Source organism: Gymnogyps californianus, chromosome 12, assembly GCF_018139145.2.
Source record: "Gymnogyps californianus isolate 813 chromosome 12, ASM1813914v2, whole genome shotgun sequence".
Taxonomy (NCBI): domain Eukaryota; kingdom Metazoa; phylum Chordata; class Aves; order Accipitriformes; family Cathartidae; genus Gymnogyps; species Gymnogyps californianus.
In genome coordinates, this window is record NC_059482.1 from 11067550 (window position 1) to 11088451 (window position 20902).

At 35.2% G+C, this 20902-nt stretch overlaps 1 protein-coding gene across 1 annotated transcript in view; it reads left to right on the forward strand.

Moving 5' to 3' along the window:
- The window catches only part of LOC127021056 (transcription initiation factor TFIID subunit 4-like), a 147302-nt gene that overhangs the window by 21126 nt on the left and 105274 nt on the right, over positions 1-20902 (forward strand). The window contains exons 6-9 of the mRNA XM_050903981.1: positions 1662-1751; positions 3630-3887; positions 14153-14258; positions 18568-18682. Of these exons, the coding sequence (XP_050759938.1) occupies positions 1662-1751; positions 3630-3887; positions 14153-14258; positions 18568-18682 (569 nt within the window). The remainder of the gene's footprint in view (positions 1-1661; positions 1752-3629; positions 3888-14152; positions 14259-18567; positions 18683-20902) is intronic.

Here is a 20902-nt window from a genome sequence, read left to right on the forward strand (position 1 = left end):
TCTATTAAGCTTGTTATTTACGTATGCTGAAAACTATTGCTTTGATCTTAACAATTTTTTTTGCTGTAATGGAAGTGAAAGGAGTTGGGCTACATCAAAATGCAAATATTCTGTACTTTACATATCTTCAAAAATCTGTTAAAGGTAGGCTTTCTCTTAGTTTATGAAAGGGGAAATACAACAAAGTATTTAGTATGCATTTGTCAAAAACACTCTTGTTTTGATGGATAATATTTTGGTCATTTATTTAGAAAAACAGAGTAAAATACAGGATTTTTCCTTGAGGATTCATTGAGTTTCTTTTTGTCCAAACCATGGTCTTTCTGAAACAGTAAGAAGCTACTAAATATTTTAACCACAGAATGAATGTAGATATATGCCTCCACAACATGGTTTAGACTTTCTAGGACTGAAGGAAAAGTATTTTGCTAAGCTGCTGAGTCCAAGCAGTTCTGCATACAGATGCCCCTGCATGGAGCCTTAACTGCAAGTGGATTTCAAGAGGCAAAGCTGTGTTTCGGCTAGATGGAGTCCTTGGGCCTGGAAAAAGTCTTGACTTACTGTAGTCTGCAGTGCAACAGACGTTTCAGTGAATTGTATAAATGAGTTGCAGACAGATGAAGCACTTGGATTTAAAAGTAGTTGATATACACTTCTTTGAATTCATTGACAGAGAAACCTGTGTATTTTAGACAAGTCTAAGACTTTTTTCAAGTATGAACCATTCAACAATAATATTCAGTGGTTCCAGCAAAAACTCGTTTTAACTTTTGAAAACTAAGAAAGATTAACTAAGTAAAGGTAATTACTTACAATATTTTAAACAAAGTAATGAGACACATATATAATAAATATATTTATTGAAGGTTGTTTTGGTTTGTTTGTTTTTGTTCTTGTTCTAGATCAGTCCAGGAAAGCTAATGGGTGTTTTTATTACAACCTGAGATTGTAACTAATGATACTTTACAAGTATTATAAAATACACCTGGATTATAAAGTTCTCCTGTATTAACTACTAAATAAACTACTGAATATGTATTTCATATACACTTATAAATATATGAAATATATTTTCTGAGTATATACACATATATATACACATACATTTATATAAGTGAAAATTTTATATATATATTTATATGTATACTTTTTATATATGCATATGCTTTACATATCTAGTTTTATATATACGCATCCACATATTCTACTAAGTTAAACTGAACCTTCAAAATTGGTTTTGGAATTAAGTAAAGATATTTTCTTTTTACAAGGGCTGACAAATTTTATAATAGTTTGTAAGGTTACTTCAACAACCTGGTTTTTTTTATTAATATTTTTAAAAAGAAATCAGTTTGTAAATGTTAGCAAGAGAATGGAATCCCAAAAAAGACTTGAGCATTTGTGGGATCTCATTGTGTCTTAAATTGTGCATCCCCAAGGGAACTCCCTGAATTCTGAGTGGCATGTTACATATATAAATCAGCTCTTGACAGAAGGATTTTATAAATACAGAGGAGTTGAGGAACTTCAGCTTTCAAAGTTCTTCTTGATATCGTGGCCTATTTAGCTAGAGATATATACATATATATATATTATCTGGGAAAAAACCAACCAAACAACTGAACTGAGTTGTGTATGCTTTTTTTTTCTTCCCCCTGAAGGATGCAAAGATTGATCCAGAAGAATTTACAGGCCGCCTTCAGTCGGAACTCAAATCATCTCCTCAGCCATATCTTGTACCTTTCCTTAAGGTAATGTGAATATTGTTTAGATAAATTTATTTCAATGCAAATATCAATGCATTAAGTTCTAGAATATACTTTTTAAATGGAATTAGCTTTGCCTGTCTAGAGCAGGACTACTCAATTTTTACTTCGTGCTGCCAATTTCTGCTGAAATCTTCTTGGCTGGAAGTCACGTGCAGGCTCCATCTGTGTCAGGCCAGCCAGGTGCTGCTTACTGCTTTCGTGGTTGGGAGCTGTGGCTGTGTGCTGCAGCTGACTGCTCCCTGACAGGTTGAGAGAATGGTACGAAATAGGGATTTCCTACAGGCGGGAGACCTCGTGTTTGGGGCCTTGGTTTAGGTTTAAGAAAAATTTCTTTGTCGTCCAGAGCTGACCTGGAGTTTACTGCTTGAGTAGCCCTGATCTAGAACATTGTAGTAATTAGATTTATATAAAAAAGCAATTACTCCTTAGTTTGGATATCATCCATTGTCTATTCTGTAGTGATCCTTTTCTGTTATAATGCATATACTTTTTTGTGGTAGGAGGTCATTTTTTGTGAAGAAGTGCAGCATTCACAGTTGGAAGAGTCACAAGTTATTTCTATAGAATGCTTCAAGTAATTTAATAAACTTTTTCCATATTGTTTTTGTAATCTGCATTTGAGTCATTGATAACTTTCAATGCATGTGTAACTGTGATTATGAAAAACTAAACTGGATAATGCTGTTGAAATAATTGATTAGCTGATCCTGCTTGTAATCTGGAACTAATCTATAATAGAAGTTCTAATGTGACACCAAATGGATTTATTGTTGGGTCCTAAGTTAGTATACATGGGGGTAAATTTAACTTTTGATTCTTGTACATTAGCTACAATAGCTTCCATATGCAAGATTATATGCGAACATACAAAGTGTGTTTAATTATGTCCCAACAAAACTACAACTATAATTTTAAAATAATTTTTCTTCTAGTCCAGAACTGCTCAGTTTAGGGCAGATTTCCTCTCTTTCTTCTCTCCCTTCAACTTTTCTTCAGAACTCTCTCCCTCTGCTTCTGTTTTTTTCAAGTTATCATTAACCCTTATCTGTGCCTTTTCCTGCTCTTATACTGCAGTCACTTCTAGCATCATGATAAGTTTTAACTTGTTTCCTTTCTTTGAAGTCCTTTCTTGGCAACAGGCATTAAGTTTTAAATAAATATTAGAAGTTTAGAGAGAACTGTAGCTTGGGCTAAACACTTGCATTCTACAGCTGCCTGGGGGGAGCACTTCAAAAGAACACTACTACCACTTAAAAAGTGAAAAGTTTATTCGTGAAGGTACAGTATAGCCTTTTAGAACTATAGTTTTTGGTTGAACTGGTCTGAACATGAAGCATACAACAGTACACTTTTCCAATCCAGTCAGAATATATTAGATCAGTAATAATACAGTAAACAGCTATTGCTGTAGGGCATCAACAGTTAAATCATCTTGTTCTAGGTACTGGAGGCAAGTCAGGAGAAAGAAATTGGTGCAGCTTACTTCTTCTAGCATGCAATGGGAATAGGGTTGTTCCTACAGTTCTGCCTTTTCTATTTCCTTGTTTTGCCCTTCCAAAGACCTAAGCTACAAGTTCTAGATAGTCTTGAGGAGGGGAGTGTTATATTTTACTGCTACGGTGGAATTAGGGCACATAAAAATCTACAGGGTTGCTAAATCCAAATTGAAAGCTTATTAAAAATGTAAACTGAACTTTCCCTCTTACAAAATACATTCGATCTTATTTCTTTTTGACAAATAGGCAGATAGTAAAATTGGAAAGAAAACTTGATTCTTTTAATTATGTTTACAGCAAATTTCAAAACTTTTTTTGTCAACCTGTTAAATTTGATATTTCATAAACTTTCTTCTGTTTTTAGAAAAGTCTACCTGCATTGAGACAATCTTTACTGAATAGTCAACATTCAGTTTTGCAAGGACAGCCGTCTCAGCAGTCACTTCAACAAACCAAGATATCACAAGTTATACCTCAATCTGCCTCTGGAAGCATTTCCTCTGTTGTCACAACGCAGACAATAGGAATAAGGCAACCAAACAACATTTGCACAGTCTCTGTATCAAATACAGTGCAGCCTCCTCAGGTTAAGGTGGTACAGTCAAATCAGAGTTCTCAACTGGTAGGTACTGTAGTATATGAATAGCAATTTTCAATGTTATTTTTATTGCAGCTTGTTGGGGAAAATACTTTTTTTGTTTGTATCATATTCTGTGATATATAGTAGTACCTCATTTTATGGCAGTTCACATGTATGTTCAACCATTAGTTTAGATAACATTGTTAACATAGCTTAAATTTAAGAAGGTAAGAAAGTACACTCTTGGCCTTTTTGTCTGGAATACAGTGACTGTTATATGAGCACAGTGGAATTTGAGTTAATTACAAATGTAGAACAGAAAGCTTTTCAAGACTTACAGGCGAGAGTATAATTTTTAGTATGTCATTAGGTATGCTGCTTTGCTTAGATTAGTCTGCGTTAAAAGTAACTCTATCTCATTTTAAACTCTTCTACAAATAGTTATAAAATCTTGTAGAAGAATAGCTGTACTATACCAACATGTTTTGTTTGGAAATAGGGCCATACTTTGTTATTTACTGAAATACATCATTGTGCATATTGGAGTATTACGTGCTTCGACTCATTCATTTCAAAGGCACTGTCAATAAGGCAACTATACAGCCAGTTACTCACTGAGAGTGTGGTGAATTTATCCCGCTGTTATATAGGATCTTGTGTGTGTGTTTACAATTGTAATTAAAATATGTTCAGGATTTTTACAAGGCCTTGAGTTTATACAGGCATTATCATCCTTCAAGCAAAGATTTAAGAGTTTCCTTGTCTGTCGTTTCTGTGTATGTATGAGTAAAGTACTTGACTTAGGTTTCAAAATTAAGTTGACAAGTTCCTGAAGGTGTATCAAGCTGGTAAAAATTTATATTATCAAGATTCAGAAACACACATATGATAATGTAAAACCTTACAGTGATCTGTCCTTGAGTTTATAGGCTCTATAAAGGATATAAATCACTTGTAGGGTGTGTGGAGAGAGAATATTTCTTTTGCTTTAATTTGAAAGTGGCAGTGCACAATCTGAAAATATCTGAGCCATGTCTTTTGAACGTTACAAATACTTTCTAGCAGTTAAATTACTAACTTTAAAATGAAATCAAAATAATTTTACCATCCTTTAGTGAGCATAGTTTTAATGTGTAAGAACATCTTAGATGCTAAGACTTCTGACTCTGGCTTTTGTAATACACACAGGACATGTGGGTATTTTGCACCTTAACTCGGCTGCTTTCTGTTCAGCCGCTTGCATTCTTTCTTTTTCTAAGATGGGTTCTCCCCACCCCTTCTGGACTGTTGTATTAATTAGAAAAGTGTTCCTCAGACTTTTGATGACTTCTTTTTGATTTGTCCATGTTTTTTAAGACTGAATTGACAATAGCTTTGGTTCTTCAAGGTAGGGGAGCAGGAACTGGTTGTAATTACAGGCAGTAGGTGTAAAAATGACTCCCTGTCCTGGGGAAAGCAAATTTCTGACAGCAGCTGACAGGTTCCTTACAAGTATAAACGTTCATGGCCAGTAAGTCTAGCCTTATCTCATGCCACAATCTTAGGACTAACCTACTGCCAGGTAACACAGCTTTTTCCAATGTTTTGCAACCCACTTTAAACACTCCTGTGCCTACTAGGCAGGTTGCACCCCGCCTTTGAGAAACACTGATGTAGAACAAAAATGTGTCAGTATGTCGTGGTTTAACCCCAGCCAGCAGCTAAGCACCACGCAGCCGCTCGCTCACTGCCCCCCCACCCCTGGGATGGGGGAGAGAATCAGGGGAAAAAAAAAACCTCGTGAATTGAGATAAAGACAGTTTAATAGGACAGAAAGGAATGAAAAACAATGATAATGATAATAATAATATGACAGTAGCAATACTAAAAGAATTAAACTATACAAAGCAAGTGGTGCACAATGCAATTGCTCACCACTCGTTGACCGATGCCCAGTTAGTTCCCGAGCCGCGATTCCCCCTCCCAGCCAACTCCCCCCAATTTATATACTGGGCATGATGTCATATGGTATGGAATAGCTCTTTGGCCAGTTTGGGTCAGCTGTCCTGGCTGTGTCCCCTCCCAGCTTCTTGTGCCCCTCCAGCCTTCTTGCTGGCTGGGCACCAGAAGCTGAGAAATCCTTGACTTAGTATAAACACTACTTAGCAACAACTGAAAACATCAGTGTGTTATCAACATTCTTTTCCTACTAAATCCAAAACACAGCACTATACCAGCTACTAGGAAGAAAATTAACTCTGTCCTAGCCGAAACCAGGACACAGTAAGTCCACAGGAGTTCTTACTCTTATGATTATAGTTCTTGTGGAATATTTTCTGAATGGGATAAAGCCAAATTTATGGGAGAGACGCCTTCTGTGTGTCTCTCTCACATGCCAATGCATACTCAAAGCAAACAATCATGATTTTAACCTGAGTAGAGATTAACAACGTGAAGAGTTGCTCTGTCATCTTATTTGACATACCTATGCAAAATGAGGGAGCTGAAAACTGCTGAAGTAATATATTGTGGCGATTCATCTGATGGGCAGAAGATGTTTTTCTGTCTGTAAGGAGGTCATAGGTCTAGGACTGAATTTTCATCTTGCTGGGTACAGGAAATGACCGCTATATTTTCAAAAGGTGGCAAACTGTGCAGAGTAAAACTATGCTTAATACTATTCAATTTCTAGAAAATATTTAGGAAGAAGTAAATACATTAAAAATTATAATTTATTGGCTTTATTGCAAAACTGGCTTTCTGTATTTGCTTTTAATTGAAAATCAGTAATTAGTTAATAGAACCAAACATTACATTAACCAAGCACTTCTGAATGGCCCTCAAATTAGTTCTATACAGACAAAAGCAGTATCAGACAGTGAGAGTTGCTGCATAAAAAAATCTTATATACCACAACAACCATCAACTCGGGTGCCAAGCAGACAACCCAGCAGCATCTCCATATCGCACTAGTAATTGTTCGTAAGTATTGACTCTTTTGTGGTGACAGTGATCACAGTCTTCACACTTCTCAGTGCTCCCCGAAATCAGAGCACAGCAAAGAGCTGCTGGCCATCTTGCCTGGGACTTGTCCGGAAGAGAAAGATTACAGCTGGCTTGCCTAAGGGTGGCCAGCACTGATGGAGGAAACTGGCTGAGCTCCAGATTTTCCAAGCCTGAAGCTCACTGGAAAGAGTGGCTTTGCAAACTGTCCAGCTGTAGAACGGCAAGCCTGTTTTTGAATATAGATCCTTTCATACTGGCCAGTTTACAGTAGTCTAGTTTCTTTTAAAATGTGGAGAATCTGTTAGCTGTTCCTTTCTTTTGACTTTTCTGTTTTAGAAAGGGATCAGGTGTGGTGATACTTCTTCCAGTTATATTGAGGTATCTTGCAACATGGGAAATCTGTGTACACTGTTCAGCATGCAATGTAGATTGTGCAAAGGAGACTTCAGCATTAAAATGTATAGTGTTAGTGGAGATGAAAGAGGAGACTGTTTTATTTATCTGTTTTGTAAAGTATTGGAATCATGTTCCAAAACTATGAAAAAGCTACGCTCTAAAGAGCTAGATAGTGCTGTTAGTACTGGTAACTACTTCTAGCTAGGGAAGAAGGGAATAATCTTAGCCTAATATTTTATTGATGAGACACTAATGAGATAAGCCAGCAATCAATTTTTTTTAATTGTTCGAAGTGCAATGTTCAAAGTTTGTCTAAATTGTCATTCGTAGGGTGCAGGAGCTCTCTCTATATAGCCTTAAATATGCAGACATTACCTGTCTTGTTCTGGGTGTTACAGCAGGTAAAATTTCTATGAATGAGAGAGACGTTCTTTATTAAATGTGTTGAAGTTGTAAGTAGATTGATGAGTAATGGAGATCGATTAGCACTGTATATGTTGTGTTGACACTGCATCGTAAGGAGAAAGTACTCCTGGAGGTTGAAGCCAATTATTAAATTTAAATGATAAACAGTAAGAAATTCAAAATGATCCATCTTAATTAAAACAAATCTAATTATATGTAAAGCAATATAAAGATTTGTGCAGGTCTAGGATTAGGAAAGATGTATAGAAATACATCTGGACCGTTGTTGCTGCAGTGAATTGTGCACAGTGTCCAGAGGGGTGATTTTGCCATCTTCTAAGTTATATTACAATTGTATTTGCTAAAACATTTACTAATACTTTTGCAGGGACAGTCATAGTGATTGGAGGCTCCCAAAAGGTGAGACAGAGTAATGGTATTTGGAAACAACAGCAGAATAAGCATTACGTTATATGGGGATGTTCTGCTTTGCTTTTTAATTCTCTACTGAAGCTTGTTCTGGCACATCAGTTTTCTGTTGTTGAATGATCATAATTTGTACACATTTTAGTGACTCACAGGAAATCATTTTCTTTTGGTCCTGTGTGCAAGGCAGCTTAGAAATGGAAGAGTAAAAGATGACTATTTGGATAAAAGAGTAGTTTCTATTAATGAACTAATAAAGATCTAGTCACTGACTTGGAATTTGGTGTACAATAAAATTTAAATAAAACTGGCTGTTGAGCAGTAGACATCTGGGATCCATTAACAGGAACAAAGCCTATACTTGACAAATTGTATGCCTGTTTGAAATACAGCCTAGTAGTTTTCTGAGTTGTTATCATGGACTTTACTTTCAGAATTTTGTGGGCTGTACCTTAATAAAAGGAGGATATTATCAATGAATGCTGTTTGGAAACCAGTAACAAAAGATGGCAATTAAAGAACAGACTTGAAAGCAAAGACTAAAAGAAAAGCTTAAGAGAATTAAACACAGGTAACTTGGTCAAACATTGACTAAAGGGGAGCAGAAAAAACATTTACAAATATTTTAAGGGTTTAAACATCAAAGTATATAAATGAATTATTTAGAGCCATCTAAGAGTATAAATATGAATAACAGGATATAATTAAGCAAAGTAGAATTTAGGCAGGATACAAGGCAAAATATCCTTACAGTAAGACAGATTATTAGATGGTAGATCAGGCTCCCAAAGGCAGTGATGAAAAAGCCATCATTGAAAACATTAAAAATTAGACCAGGTGAAATACTGTAGGAAGAATTGTATAGTAAATTGGGGAGCAGGTGGGACAAGTGATCCAGTGGCTTTTGATTTTATTTTTCTTCATTGCTTCTTTGAAAACATACGCTCAATGGAACAATGCTGTTGTCATATTAACATTAAAAATTACGTGCTAAGTTTTTAAAAAGTCCATTTTTTTTTATTTGGGAGGAAAAATAATTGCTTATGCAAATTTTGAGGCACTGTTGGAAAACTGTAACTTACTATTACAGCATAGTAAACAACGGTAAATATGAATTCTAGGCCCATAAAAGCATGAACATTGTAAGTTAATGCTGCCAGATTACATGATAGCTGAGGTTTGATATGACATTTATCTTCAGGAGTGAGTAGACTGATAAATCACAAGTGGCATAGCCACCAGTGAGTTAGCAAGTGTTTACTCACAAGTGAAGATAAATGTCATATCAGACCATAGCCATTCTGAATTTTGTACATTTACGAGTGGCTTGTTTCTTCCTTCCACAATACTTTTTTTTAACTTAATTGAGAGAAAAAAATGCTTGGTAAAGGATATATTTTTCCAAATTTATTTTTATTTTCCATTCTTTGCAGAAGCTTCTATTTCCTATGCTGTTGTTTTTATTGCTGTATCTGATATGCTTAAGCTTTTGGATCAGATGCTTTTGTTGCAAAGTGTGATTTATGTAAATTGAGTCCCGCTGATTTTGCAGCCCTTGTCAAGTAAGGGGAAGCATATTGTTGGGGCCCCATGCATCTGCATTGGTAAAGGAGCATCTAGATTGCTGAGAACTGCAAAATCCTTGTCCTCAAAAACTTTAGCAGTGAGTTCTAATCTAATTGTCCTAAAGGACTTTTCCTTTCAATGGTCTGTAGGTAGTAGCTTTCTATTTCTAGTTAGTATCTCCTGTTTAGGTAAGAGAATGAGAACAGAAGTTATCAGTCCTTCTACTTTTATACATTTTATGTGCTTTGGCTGAATTCTTCCTCAGTCTATATTTGTTGGTCATTTGTGTTGTTAATTATTGGTCTGTGTTCACACCTGTAATTTGTTCTTTGTCCTGCAGTAACATATATGGTAGAAGAGTCATACCTGTCATGGTATGATCATCACCTTTTGGCTTGAGATTAGGACCAGAGAGCACTATTACTTTATTCTCATATAGTTATTGAATCTAAGCTTTTTGAAGAAGGGCCTTAAGAAAAATGAGTATTTCAGCTGTCACCACTTTGTTATTCTGGTTATCAGTAGTATGACTGTTAAATATCCTTTTTTCATCTTCATAAGTCTGCTTGTTTTGTGGAAGTACCTTTGTATAAACATCCCTTTTTACAGATGTGAAAATAGAGTGAACTTTAGGGATGGACAGAGTAGTATGAAGCATTCGGGAAGCAAGAGAAGGAACTTGTCTGGAGGAGCAGACAAATGGTGAATCAAAGTGAGCTTGACTAGTGGGGTGGAAAGATGATGGTTAAGGGGAGAAGTGGGAAAATGAAATAAAAAAAGAGGGAGAATACTTTCTATTGTGAGAAATGTGCATCTTATTTTGCAGAAAAATGTTATTTTATAGAAAAAAAATTGAGGTAACTTTTCATGTATTGCACTCAGAGAAGCAATGCCATGACTTTCCTGCTTCAGTGTGTTCCTTGAAGAGCTCCAAAGTGCAGCAGCCTAGGAGATGATTCTTCAACTTTTGACTGATAAATTGAAGAGGAATAAGCTGGTATATGACAGGACTTGCTGTCTCGGCACTGTCTTGATCATAATTTTGTTTGGTAATTTTGCTGTTTTCCAGTCATCAAATTCAGGCAATGGCTAAATTGCATTAAATCTTTTCTGTTTTCTGTGCCTTTGTTGTTATTGTGCTGCTGTTGTGCTTGCTGTCTTCAGTGGTGGAAATAATGAAAATGGCTTCCCTTCTTTTTTAGTGGAGATGGAAAGATGAACAATTTCTGTAAACTTTGCAGACTTTTATATTCTGTCTTGTTATCTTTTCTGACTCAGCACTTTTGTAAGATCATTGATATTATGATTATGGATGTAGTGGTAAAAGGTTGGAAAGGACTTCTGGAGGTGTCTAGTCCAACTTCCTGCTTACAGGTTAGTATGTTGCCCAGGGCCTTGACCTGTCATGTTTTGAGTATCTTCAAGATGAGATTACACAGCCTCTCTGGGCAACCTGTTCCAGTGGTTGCCCACCCTCATGGTAAATTTTTTTTTTTCCTTACATTAAATTGAAATTTCCCATATTCCAACTTGTGCCCATTATGTCACATCCTTCTGCTCTGGACCTCTGAGAGAGTCTGACTGTCTCTTCTGCATCTTCCCATTAGGTGGTTGCAGACAGCAATAAGATCTCCCCTTTAGTGAACGCTGAAGTAATGTCTCTGATAACGTCAGTATACTAAAACATCCGCTTCTGTATCTTCTGTATCAGTCTGCGTTAGTAAATTGGTGCTTATGAACTGATCATTTGGGATTCAGCATCAATTCAGCATATGAATAGATAACATTAGATGGGGTACACTCATTGTATGTATTTTTAGGCTATAAGAAATATGAGATAATTTGGTTAAATTAATCATCTCCCAGACTAGCTTGCTAGTACCTTGTTCATTGTCTACACTTTTCAGGCCAAGTTAAGGACAGAATAGTAATGTTTATGCTGTTGGGAAAATAGGCAAGAGGATTAGAACAGTTTGAATTATTTTAATTGATGAGGGGTGGTTTAGATTGTTTATAAATTCTAATGCAGGGTCAATTACCTGTGATTCATCAGTTTTTACTATGTCCCTTCTTTGCCTGCAAAGAAGATTACACATTCTGTTTCAGAAACAAATTGCTCATGTTCATTCCTTAATCACTTCCAGATCTGAAGATTATGTCTGTGTTGAAATGTATCTTAAAACTGTATAGAGACTGGAATTTAAGTTAGTGTAAAATGTTGCTCTGAGTTCGGGTGCAGTTGTTCCTTTTAGAGAGTACGTGCTTGTTGCTGATCAGTTTCTGTATGGAATTTAAGATGATGATTTTGATCTGTGCCCCTTGGAAAAGTCTATTTCTCAATCATTTTCTACACTTTCAGCACTTTTACATACGTTGAAGTCCTAGTACAGTACTTGTTAAAGGACATTTTTTGAATGTATTTGATAGTAAAGAAAACATTGCCATTATTATTTATGTCATCTTAAATGGTTAAATACTGTCCTATCTTTAATGGTGTTAGTGGCTCATTTTTTAGGGCGTTCACATGAAAATATTAATCAGGTGAAACAGAACTTGATTCTGAACTGTAGAAGTTGCTTACTTCACAGAGAAAAAAATCTAATCACAGACAATTACTGTAATACCAGATAGTAATTCTATCCACAGGTCGCATACATGTCCTTTTTGGACTGGCTTCTGGCCAGTTAAGGTATGGCTGCTTTTCTTCACTATTCTCTGAAAACTCATCCAATAAATTATTGTAAAAGTGGCAACATTCTCCTTCTTTTTCATACCAATGTAGTCTTTTTTTTCTGTGGGCTATTCTGTCTCCTTACTGATTAAAATACACTTGTACATGTTTCCTGTGCATCAAAATGCAGTCAAATTCAACTTTTTCCCTCATTTTCACTTATCACCTCTATTTCTTTCCTGTTTTTAAGCATGGTAGCTATTTTATTCTTCCCCCTCTGAGTGTCACCATTTACTCCCTGTCTGTCTTGACCAAGTAAATTTACATCCATTTGCTCCATTTCTGTGCTTAGTACAAATGCTCCATTTTCCTTCAGTGTCCATAGTTGAAGCCGAATCCCTAATCTTTTTTTCCCTTTTCTCTTTCTGCAAGGTAGCTGTTGCCAATACTTCTACATCCACAGGTTTATTATGACTTTTCAACTTTTAATATTTTAGGATGTACAGAATGCAATTTTGTAAGTTCAAAATGGCCCTATTTGTTTTTTTTCCAGACTACATTACAGGCCTTGTTCCCTCATTACTCTTTTCTTGTTTGTAGTTTTCACCTCTCTTCCTTCCGATTTGGGAGCCCTGGTTCCTGCTGATGGAACAATTTCCTGTTTGTTCCGTAGCCTCTTCATTCTCTACTTCTACGTCTCATTTGAGAATACTGTTTCTCCTTTCCTTTTCTCTATAGCATACTTTGAAGTCAGAGATTTGGCCATTCATTATTCAGCTAAATAATATGGTTTTAGATATGCTTTGTAAGAATAATGCTGACTGGTGCTGAATAAAGGTGCAGTGGTTCCATTTGCTTCATGTAGCAGTGTGTAGCATGGTGTATTGTCTTCTAGGAGGGAATACTGCATCCTGTGGGTGTGAGACAGATGTGTAATTCAGAAACAGCAGACATATGCAATGGGAGTAACATAGTTGTGACTGTGAAGAGCACATGACTTCTGAAGTTGTCATGCCTGAGTTGTGGTTGTAATCTCATTTGCAGCTATTTGCCTGTGTTTTGTTTTCAAAGTTTATTTATGGATTTTTTTTTTTCCAGCTTTGCAGAATCCACACGTCTTTTTAAATCTTCTGTTCATTACATCTATGCCTACCTTGTCCCTGATTTCATGAACATACATTTTGCTGTTGCTTAGACATGACCCTTGCAGGTTTTTTCTTTTTTATTTGATTTGTTCATGGGTCAAATTCTAAGTTTCTAACCCAGTTTCAGTTTTGGGTAAGGACTTCAGAACTTCGCTTAGTAGTAAGTGAAACCTTGAGAATATCCAATTAACATTTAAAAGATGAATAGTATGTGATCACCACAAAACATTGTTTTCTTTCTTGTGTATATCTGACTTTGGAACCCATAATATTTTAGAATTTACTTTTAGTATATATTTTCTTTAAAAAGCGTAGATATATAGTGAAAGGCCTAACGATTGTAGGTGCATACCGCTAAAATTATTGCAGCATTTTCTTCTACAAAAATGCTTTTGTTCCTAGTAAAATTTCTGAAGACAAAAGTCTAAACTGTAATACTTACCTTACTACTTTGAAATATATTTTTGATGAAGGTTGTGACATATGACGTGTCGAATATTATTTGATTTTTTTTTTTTTAAGCATAACGGCAAAATAGGTATATACACACACACACAACCACATGCATTACATGAATATGACTTTTGTCACTAGCTGGTTGTGCTTTTAGAGATCCACATGCTTATATTAGTAATTACAGGTATTAGTGTATTTACGTTGTGTGTGTTTGTGTATAAAGAGTATAATATAAGTATACTTTTTTTTAATAATAGCAGATTATCCAGTCAACATCTGCTCAAACTGTGAAACGAAACCCTGCTTGCCAGACTACCCAGATTAGGATGCCAGTGGTAATAACTCAGACCATTAGACCACAAGGTATGGGTTTAAATGTTTTAGTGAGATTGTTACCTTTGTATGAATTTCATTGTAATTACAACTAGTAGCATGGGAAAAACTTACAGTGTTGACATTGGCAGGCTTGACATTTATTTTTTACTTCATACTGGCTGAGGAATGCATGTTTTCACTATGCAGTTTCAAGGTATTTCAGACCAACACAGTGAAATGTTTTGAAACAACCTTAGGACTAAACTCTCACGTGCTTAGCTCCTTACTCAGCAGTTTTTCATGGAAAGTTCTGAAAGAAGTCAGGAACTTGACTCTTACTGTCCTATGCATTAACTCGGGGCCAAGAAAGAAATTCTTCATTTTTTCCTGAAGCCTAGAGGATGCCTCAATTTAATCATCCTACTTTTAACTCTTACTCCTGAAGCAGAACATGATAGTCATTGTCTCTGCAGCTACAGACGTCAAAGTAGGAGTCCTAGAGAAATTTTCAACCCACGTGCTTTTTTTTTTTTCTTTCTTTTTTTTCTTTCCTGCCAGTATGTTTACTCTTTGGTGAGGTCAGAGACTGACTGCAGCAACCTGACATGCCATGATTAGCCAAGGGAGCAAGAGGTGTGGTTTGTACACAATTTACTCATCTGTCTGTGCACAGGTGGATTAATGTCTGGCTGATACATCCCACTTTTTAAGAGGGTTCTTGAAGCCTTCTTACTTTCTAATAAATATCCGTTTGTTTCTTTCCACCACTAGACCTGTTAGGCTCAGTTTTTATTTTTCCTGATTGTGTGAGAGTATCTTTTTGGATGTGGGCATTTAGATGATTGAGGGTTTGTAATGGAATACAGAGCTTGTCATCTTGAGGTATTGAGTCAGAAATCAAACTAGTTTAAATGCACATAAAAGCTATTGCTGCCTATTTGACTTTATTGCTTGGTCTCTTCTGTTCTCCTTGGGAAAAGAAAGCATCAAAAAACCCAATGATCACAGTTAATAGCAGTTGATGTTCAACTTGCTCTGTTCTCTTCAGAGAATCCATAACTTGAATGGACATGGAGACCAAGCTCTCACTGTAATCCTGTAGGCTGTTTTTCCAAGTTAGGAAGAAATGCATTTACTTGTCATAAAAGGTGTATATTTGATAGCACTGATACTCATGTCCTGACTTTATTAACAGGGAAGGTATTCGGCATCTTACAGCATGAACTTTCAATTCTGACTAATGTGTCTGAGAGTGAAGGCTGATTTCATTTCTTTGCTTGTTCAGTCTCTAAGTTATGAATGTCAACAGTGTGCCAAGAATTTGCATGATACTGGCATCTGTCTTTTAAACAGTGGATTCAGAATATGAATTTATTCATGATAGCCATTGATCAGCCAATGAAATGCAACTTAACTGGCAGTTTGGCTTAAGGAAGACAACGGTTCATAAAGGCCAATTCATGCAAAGCCCTGCTTTCAGGTGAGCTTATTCCTATTTACAAGCTTGTTTAAGCCCACCATTGTATTGTTCTAATTACACAGACAAAGCAAACAGAATAGAAATTTAGAAAACATCCCATTGTAAAACTGCTCATTCTGCAGCCCACGTCTAGGGAAAAGTCCACTTGTGTGCTTGCAGCTCTAAGAAATGCTGCTATGGCATACTGTCAGATACCAGTTTATTTTGATCTTGATATATTGTTAAAACTTTCTACTGTAAACACCAGTATAATGATATCTTATACTGGCTTAGGTATTCCTGTAGAAGGAGGTAAGATACTGGAATAGGACGTGGTCTATTCCAGTATCGTAGTATGATTTTGTGGAGTGTGACTTCTTAAGGGTAGTTACACCAGAACTGAGCTGACTTCCACAGAATGGTGCATTTTCCTTCTCAGATAGGAGTAAATCTCCTAGTGTAATGTATCTTTACCTTAATGTTAACGCATCCATGTGAACAGACTGTAATGCTTTTTAAAACAGTAGTATAGATAAAGTTGACAGGCTTTAAGGACTTCTATATTAATAAAATTACTTCCACACCAGGGGAAGTAACACTATAGTTAGTGCATGAAAAATTCACACTCCTTTATCAGTATAATAATTAGTTGAATTGCCTTATGGATGGGGGAATTGAGCCAAAGAATAAAATAATTAGCCAGAGTATTCATTGCAGCTATTTAACCTGTGCAGAAATACAACTAGGAATTTATAAGCTCCTAAATTTGGGCTTATTTCTGTAGATCATGCTACTTAAAATTTGAAACGAGGACCCAGTGGTGAAAGACTCTGTATGTCATTACCAATCCCATGAAATATCTAGGCCCACAGGTGATTTTAATTTTCAAAATATGCCCTGTCTCATAAATTGATGTTTTAGCCATATTTTGTGTCTAACTGCTTAATCATGCACAGTTGTGATTTAAACCAGATAACTTGTATGTCATCCCAAAACTTATATTTACTTTGCCAGATCCATTTGAGTAAAATTACATATACATGGGGTGAAAGAAAGTGAGACTTAATTTTTCCATATCCAGTGTAGACATACTGTTTTCCTGAGACCAAGAAGTTAACTACTCTGTTGCTGTACCTTTTTGGTTTTGGTTTGGGTTTTTTTTGATCAAAAGTTATCATCTGTAGAAAACAAACCATTGATACTAGTTCTAAAGGAATATAATATTAATTCTGGAGGAGTGCCGCTGTTACCTTAATTTTGCCATTGCAATAATTTTCAAGGTTAACACACCTTTAATCTCCTAGATGTTAATTGTAGAAAGCAAAGATCTGCTAATTTTTATTATTGTATTATTTCTTTCCTTCCAGTTCACTTAGTAGAAAACCTTTCAATTAGTTCATCTGAAATAGATAAATGAATTGTCTGGTCCATGAACTAATGCTATCTGTGACATCTCATGGGCCTTGAATATTCTGATGACAAAATATTTTTGTTCCCCAGGCTTGGAGCCTGAAGTCCTAAATCTTGTTTTGTATTTGCTAATGTTGAGTCCATGCAACAGTTTATTTATACAGATTGAAGAACTGAACGAACACTGTCAAATTAGTTTCGCTTTAAGATCATGTGTTGAAGTTGATGAGGAGTTCAAAATAAAAAAAGTAATACTGGACTCATTCAAAGCTAACACTTTTGTTTTAGCAAAGAAGTGTTCTTAAAAGGATTGGTTGGGATAGTTGTGTTTCAGATTTTTATAATTCATGAAAGAAAAATAACGTAACTCTACTAAGGTTCATACCATGCTATTCATATGCAATTGAGTCATAGATGTGCAGGAATAACTTTCATGTGCTTCTCAAAGTCTCAAACACTATGTGTATGTAGCGCTCAATAAAATTGAGTGATATACAAGAAAAAGGTGAGATCTTTTAAGTCAAGTAGACATACGAATTAATTATTTTCACATGCCAAAACACAGGTGGGATTAAAGGAAACACAAAATATAACTCAAGTAAACGTGTTTAAGCAGTAAAGGAGGGCTTACTCCAAAAGTTTCATTTGTCAATGCTTTTTCAGTTGCATACTGATATAATGTTTTTAATAATAATAATAATACAGGTCTGTTGATTTACTAATTAGCAACATAAATTTGTAATTATTTTTGATTAGATTTTTCCCGATGTCAGAGAGGAGTTAATATCGATTTTTTTAATTTACTGTCACAAGAAGCTGAATGTCCACCACACTTCGGCTCATTTAGAAAGCCCAGGTTTACTTCTGCATATAGACCTGTGAAGCCTAGATACAGATATGAATTACTTTTAAATCATTGTTTTCAAAACAAGAAAATAAAAGACAACCTTTATCAGGGGGGCTATGTCAAATTTTACAATAATGTTTTTTTCTTTTACATACAATATAAAACATTTTAAAATATTTAAAATAATGTTTTCAGCACTGAAAATACATGTTTTTCACTGCAACAAAGAACAATGACTATATAAAAAAATGTAAAAGGCATAGTTAATACCCTGAGTGACTGTGACTTAAAGCATCTGTATTAAGAGCATTTCAAATTCTGCTTCTTTATTCTGCGCAGATTATCTAGAAAAGTGGTTTACTGGCAATTGCAAACACACTTATAGCCATTATGTGTATTATAAGCAGTTATGGCCAATGGTTTTCAGTTTTGGAATCTTCAGTATTCTGTAAATATTGAACAAACTAATGTTAATATAAATTTTGTATTTTGAATTGTTCTTCTTCAGCAGTGTAATCTTTAAAAATAATAACTTCCTTTGTTTGCAATTTACAGACAGTTAAATTTAGTTCCTGGACAGAAGGTTCTTTGATGTAAATTGTCTAAGACAGCTCATAATAACATTGCTTGGTGTTTTTCAGGCACAGTAGGGAAGGCACCAACAATACAAGCCAGCAAAAGTCCTGGGGGCTTTGGTGTTCAGGTCTCTGCAAATCAGAAAAACAAGCTCAATGACCCTGGAGGTGGTTCTTTCAGGTAAAAAAATAAAAAATAATAAAAAAAAAATGCAGAGGAGTGGTTGGGGGGGATCTTAAATATAAAATAGAATTTAGAATTGGCTTAACACCAGAGGGCAGTGTTTTACAATAATTCCTGCCTTTTCTTACTGTGATTGGATGACAATTTTCTTAGTTCTATTTTAAAAAAAGGGAGGGGGTCATGACATGTCTTGAGGATTTTTCTCTAAATGCACTTTTTAATGTTTAGTAAAGCCTTCAATTCTGTGGATTATAATAAAACTTCTGGTAAATGGAATTATGTGTATGAAGTTTTAAAAAAATACATGGTTGGTTTTATGTATTGGATTCTTAACGTTCCTATGGAATGTATCTTGCTGACAAGATACTAATTGTGACGACAAGGCATCCTGTCAATAGGCTTCTGCAGCTAAGCTGCAGCTATCCCCTCATGGGCTTAGAGAAAATACTGTACGGTTTTGGTAGTGGGTTTGGGGTTTTTTTTGTGTGTGTGTGTAGAGGGTTGTCGTTCTTGGTTTTAAAGAGAAGACATTGCTGTATCTGTTCTTCATGTGCTTACTTAGGTAGCAGAGGTTGGGGCATTCTGTGGGTCTGTGTAGTAATCAGGTGCTGCAGAGGTTCAACACAGTAGCATTGATGCATTGAGCTGCTATACCAGTTCTCTTGTACTTCAAACTTTTATTTTACATGTATTTTGGATATTTTTACTCTTTGTAGTGAAAAGCTAATCTTATGTTTACTGCATTTTGCTTTCGCTACCATCATTTTAATTTTTTTTCCACTGATGAAAGTACATTTTATTTGTATTTAAACATATTCTTTCTTTGTTAAATGACAAAATATTCCTAGATTTTCATTTTTGTCTTCTGGAATTCTTATGTTGCTCTGACATCATCAAACCAGTAATTAATTTTCAGGCTTATGCTTTTGCAGGTGAAGTAAAAGAGAATTTGTAGCTCTTTGAAATATCTCTGCTTTGAGGCATGTCAGTATTGCAACTAATAGTGGTAGTACTTAGTATTAATCTAGAAGCAAAATCATTCAATTTTTTATTTTCCAATGCTTTTGCCTCCCACTGAGTATTTAAATGATTTAAAATGTCTGATGGGTTCAATTGTACTGTCTTAATAAGTATTTTTTATGTTTGTAAGCAACATGAGCATTTATTCTTCGTTAGTATAGCTTTCAATTTTACATACACCGAAAGGGACAGCATTTTTTTAACTGGATGTTGTAAACTGTGCCAGGATTGATTCTTCATTCACTTAGTTTATACATAGAATATATTAGGTTAGCTGGAATTGTTAATTTTCCCTTGGGGAGAAGCAAATGCTCAAGGCACTGATTGATAAATCAATAAATCTTTAGTGAGTTTGGTAAATAAGCTGTCAAGGGTGTATGTCATTTTTCCTCTAGAGAACAAATTTTAGTCAGAATGAATGTGTTTGTTTCCTTGCATTGTTTTCTACTTCAAAATAGTAAGACACAAAGCTGCATTTAAATAAGTCCATAAAATTGCAAGGATTTATTAAACAGCAGCAAAGATCAAGCTTTTTCGTGATATCTTAACAAAGAATTCAGTTGTTTGCATATTTGCGTTTCAACCCCTAACCTCTCCTGAGGACAAATAGATGTCTGACTATTAAGCCTAAAGGCACAGAGCTGGAAATCTGTATTAATCCTCTGAATGCTGACTAGTTTTCCTCAACATTCCCAGCGTGTGTGAAGAATGTGTTTTTAGCTGGAAGGCAAACTGGCATCTAAAGCAAAGCAAGAATTTTGAAAAATAGTTGTGTTATGTATAAATTTATTTTGCCCTTAGTGTTTTATTATTGCATATTTGTTTCATTATTTTATATTCTGCTTTCTTTAAAATAACTTACTTGAGCTTTTCACTCTTGTGAGCAAAGTGTTGGTCACTAGAAATGGAAATGTGAACTTTGTTATTTTCAGTTTCTTCTATTCTGGACTGTGGGAAATAAAGGAAGGAATTACATAAAAGACGTAGCAATTAGGAATTTTGCAAATTATAGCTTAGCCTTTAATGTCAGCGTTTATTAATGAACTGTAAGACTGCTTACATGAGTTCACTGGATATTATAGTAGCTGTTCTATGAGTCAGAGTTTTCAACCCAAGACTTCTGCAATGTAAAGTTGTTGTATTCATGAAATGTTAAGTCACCTTTTTTGCTATTAAAATTTATTGTTGCTAAATTTT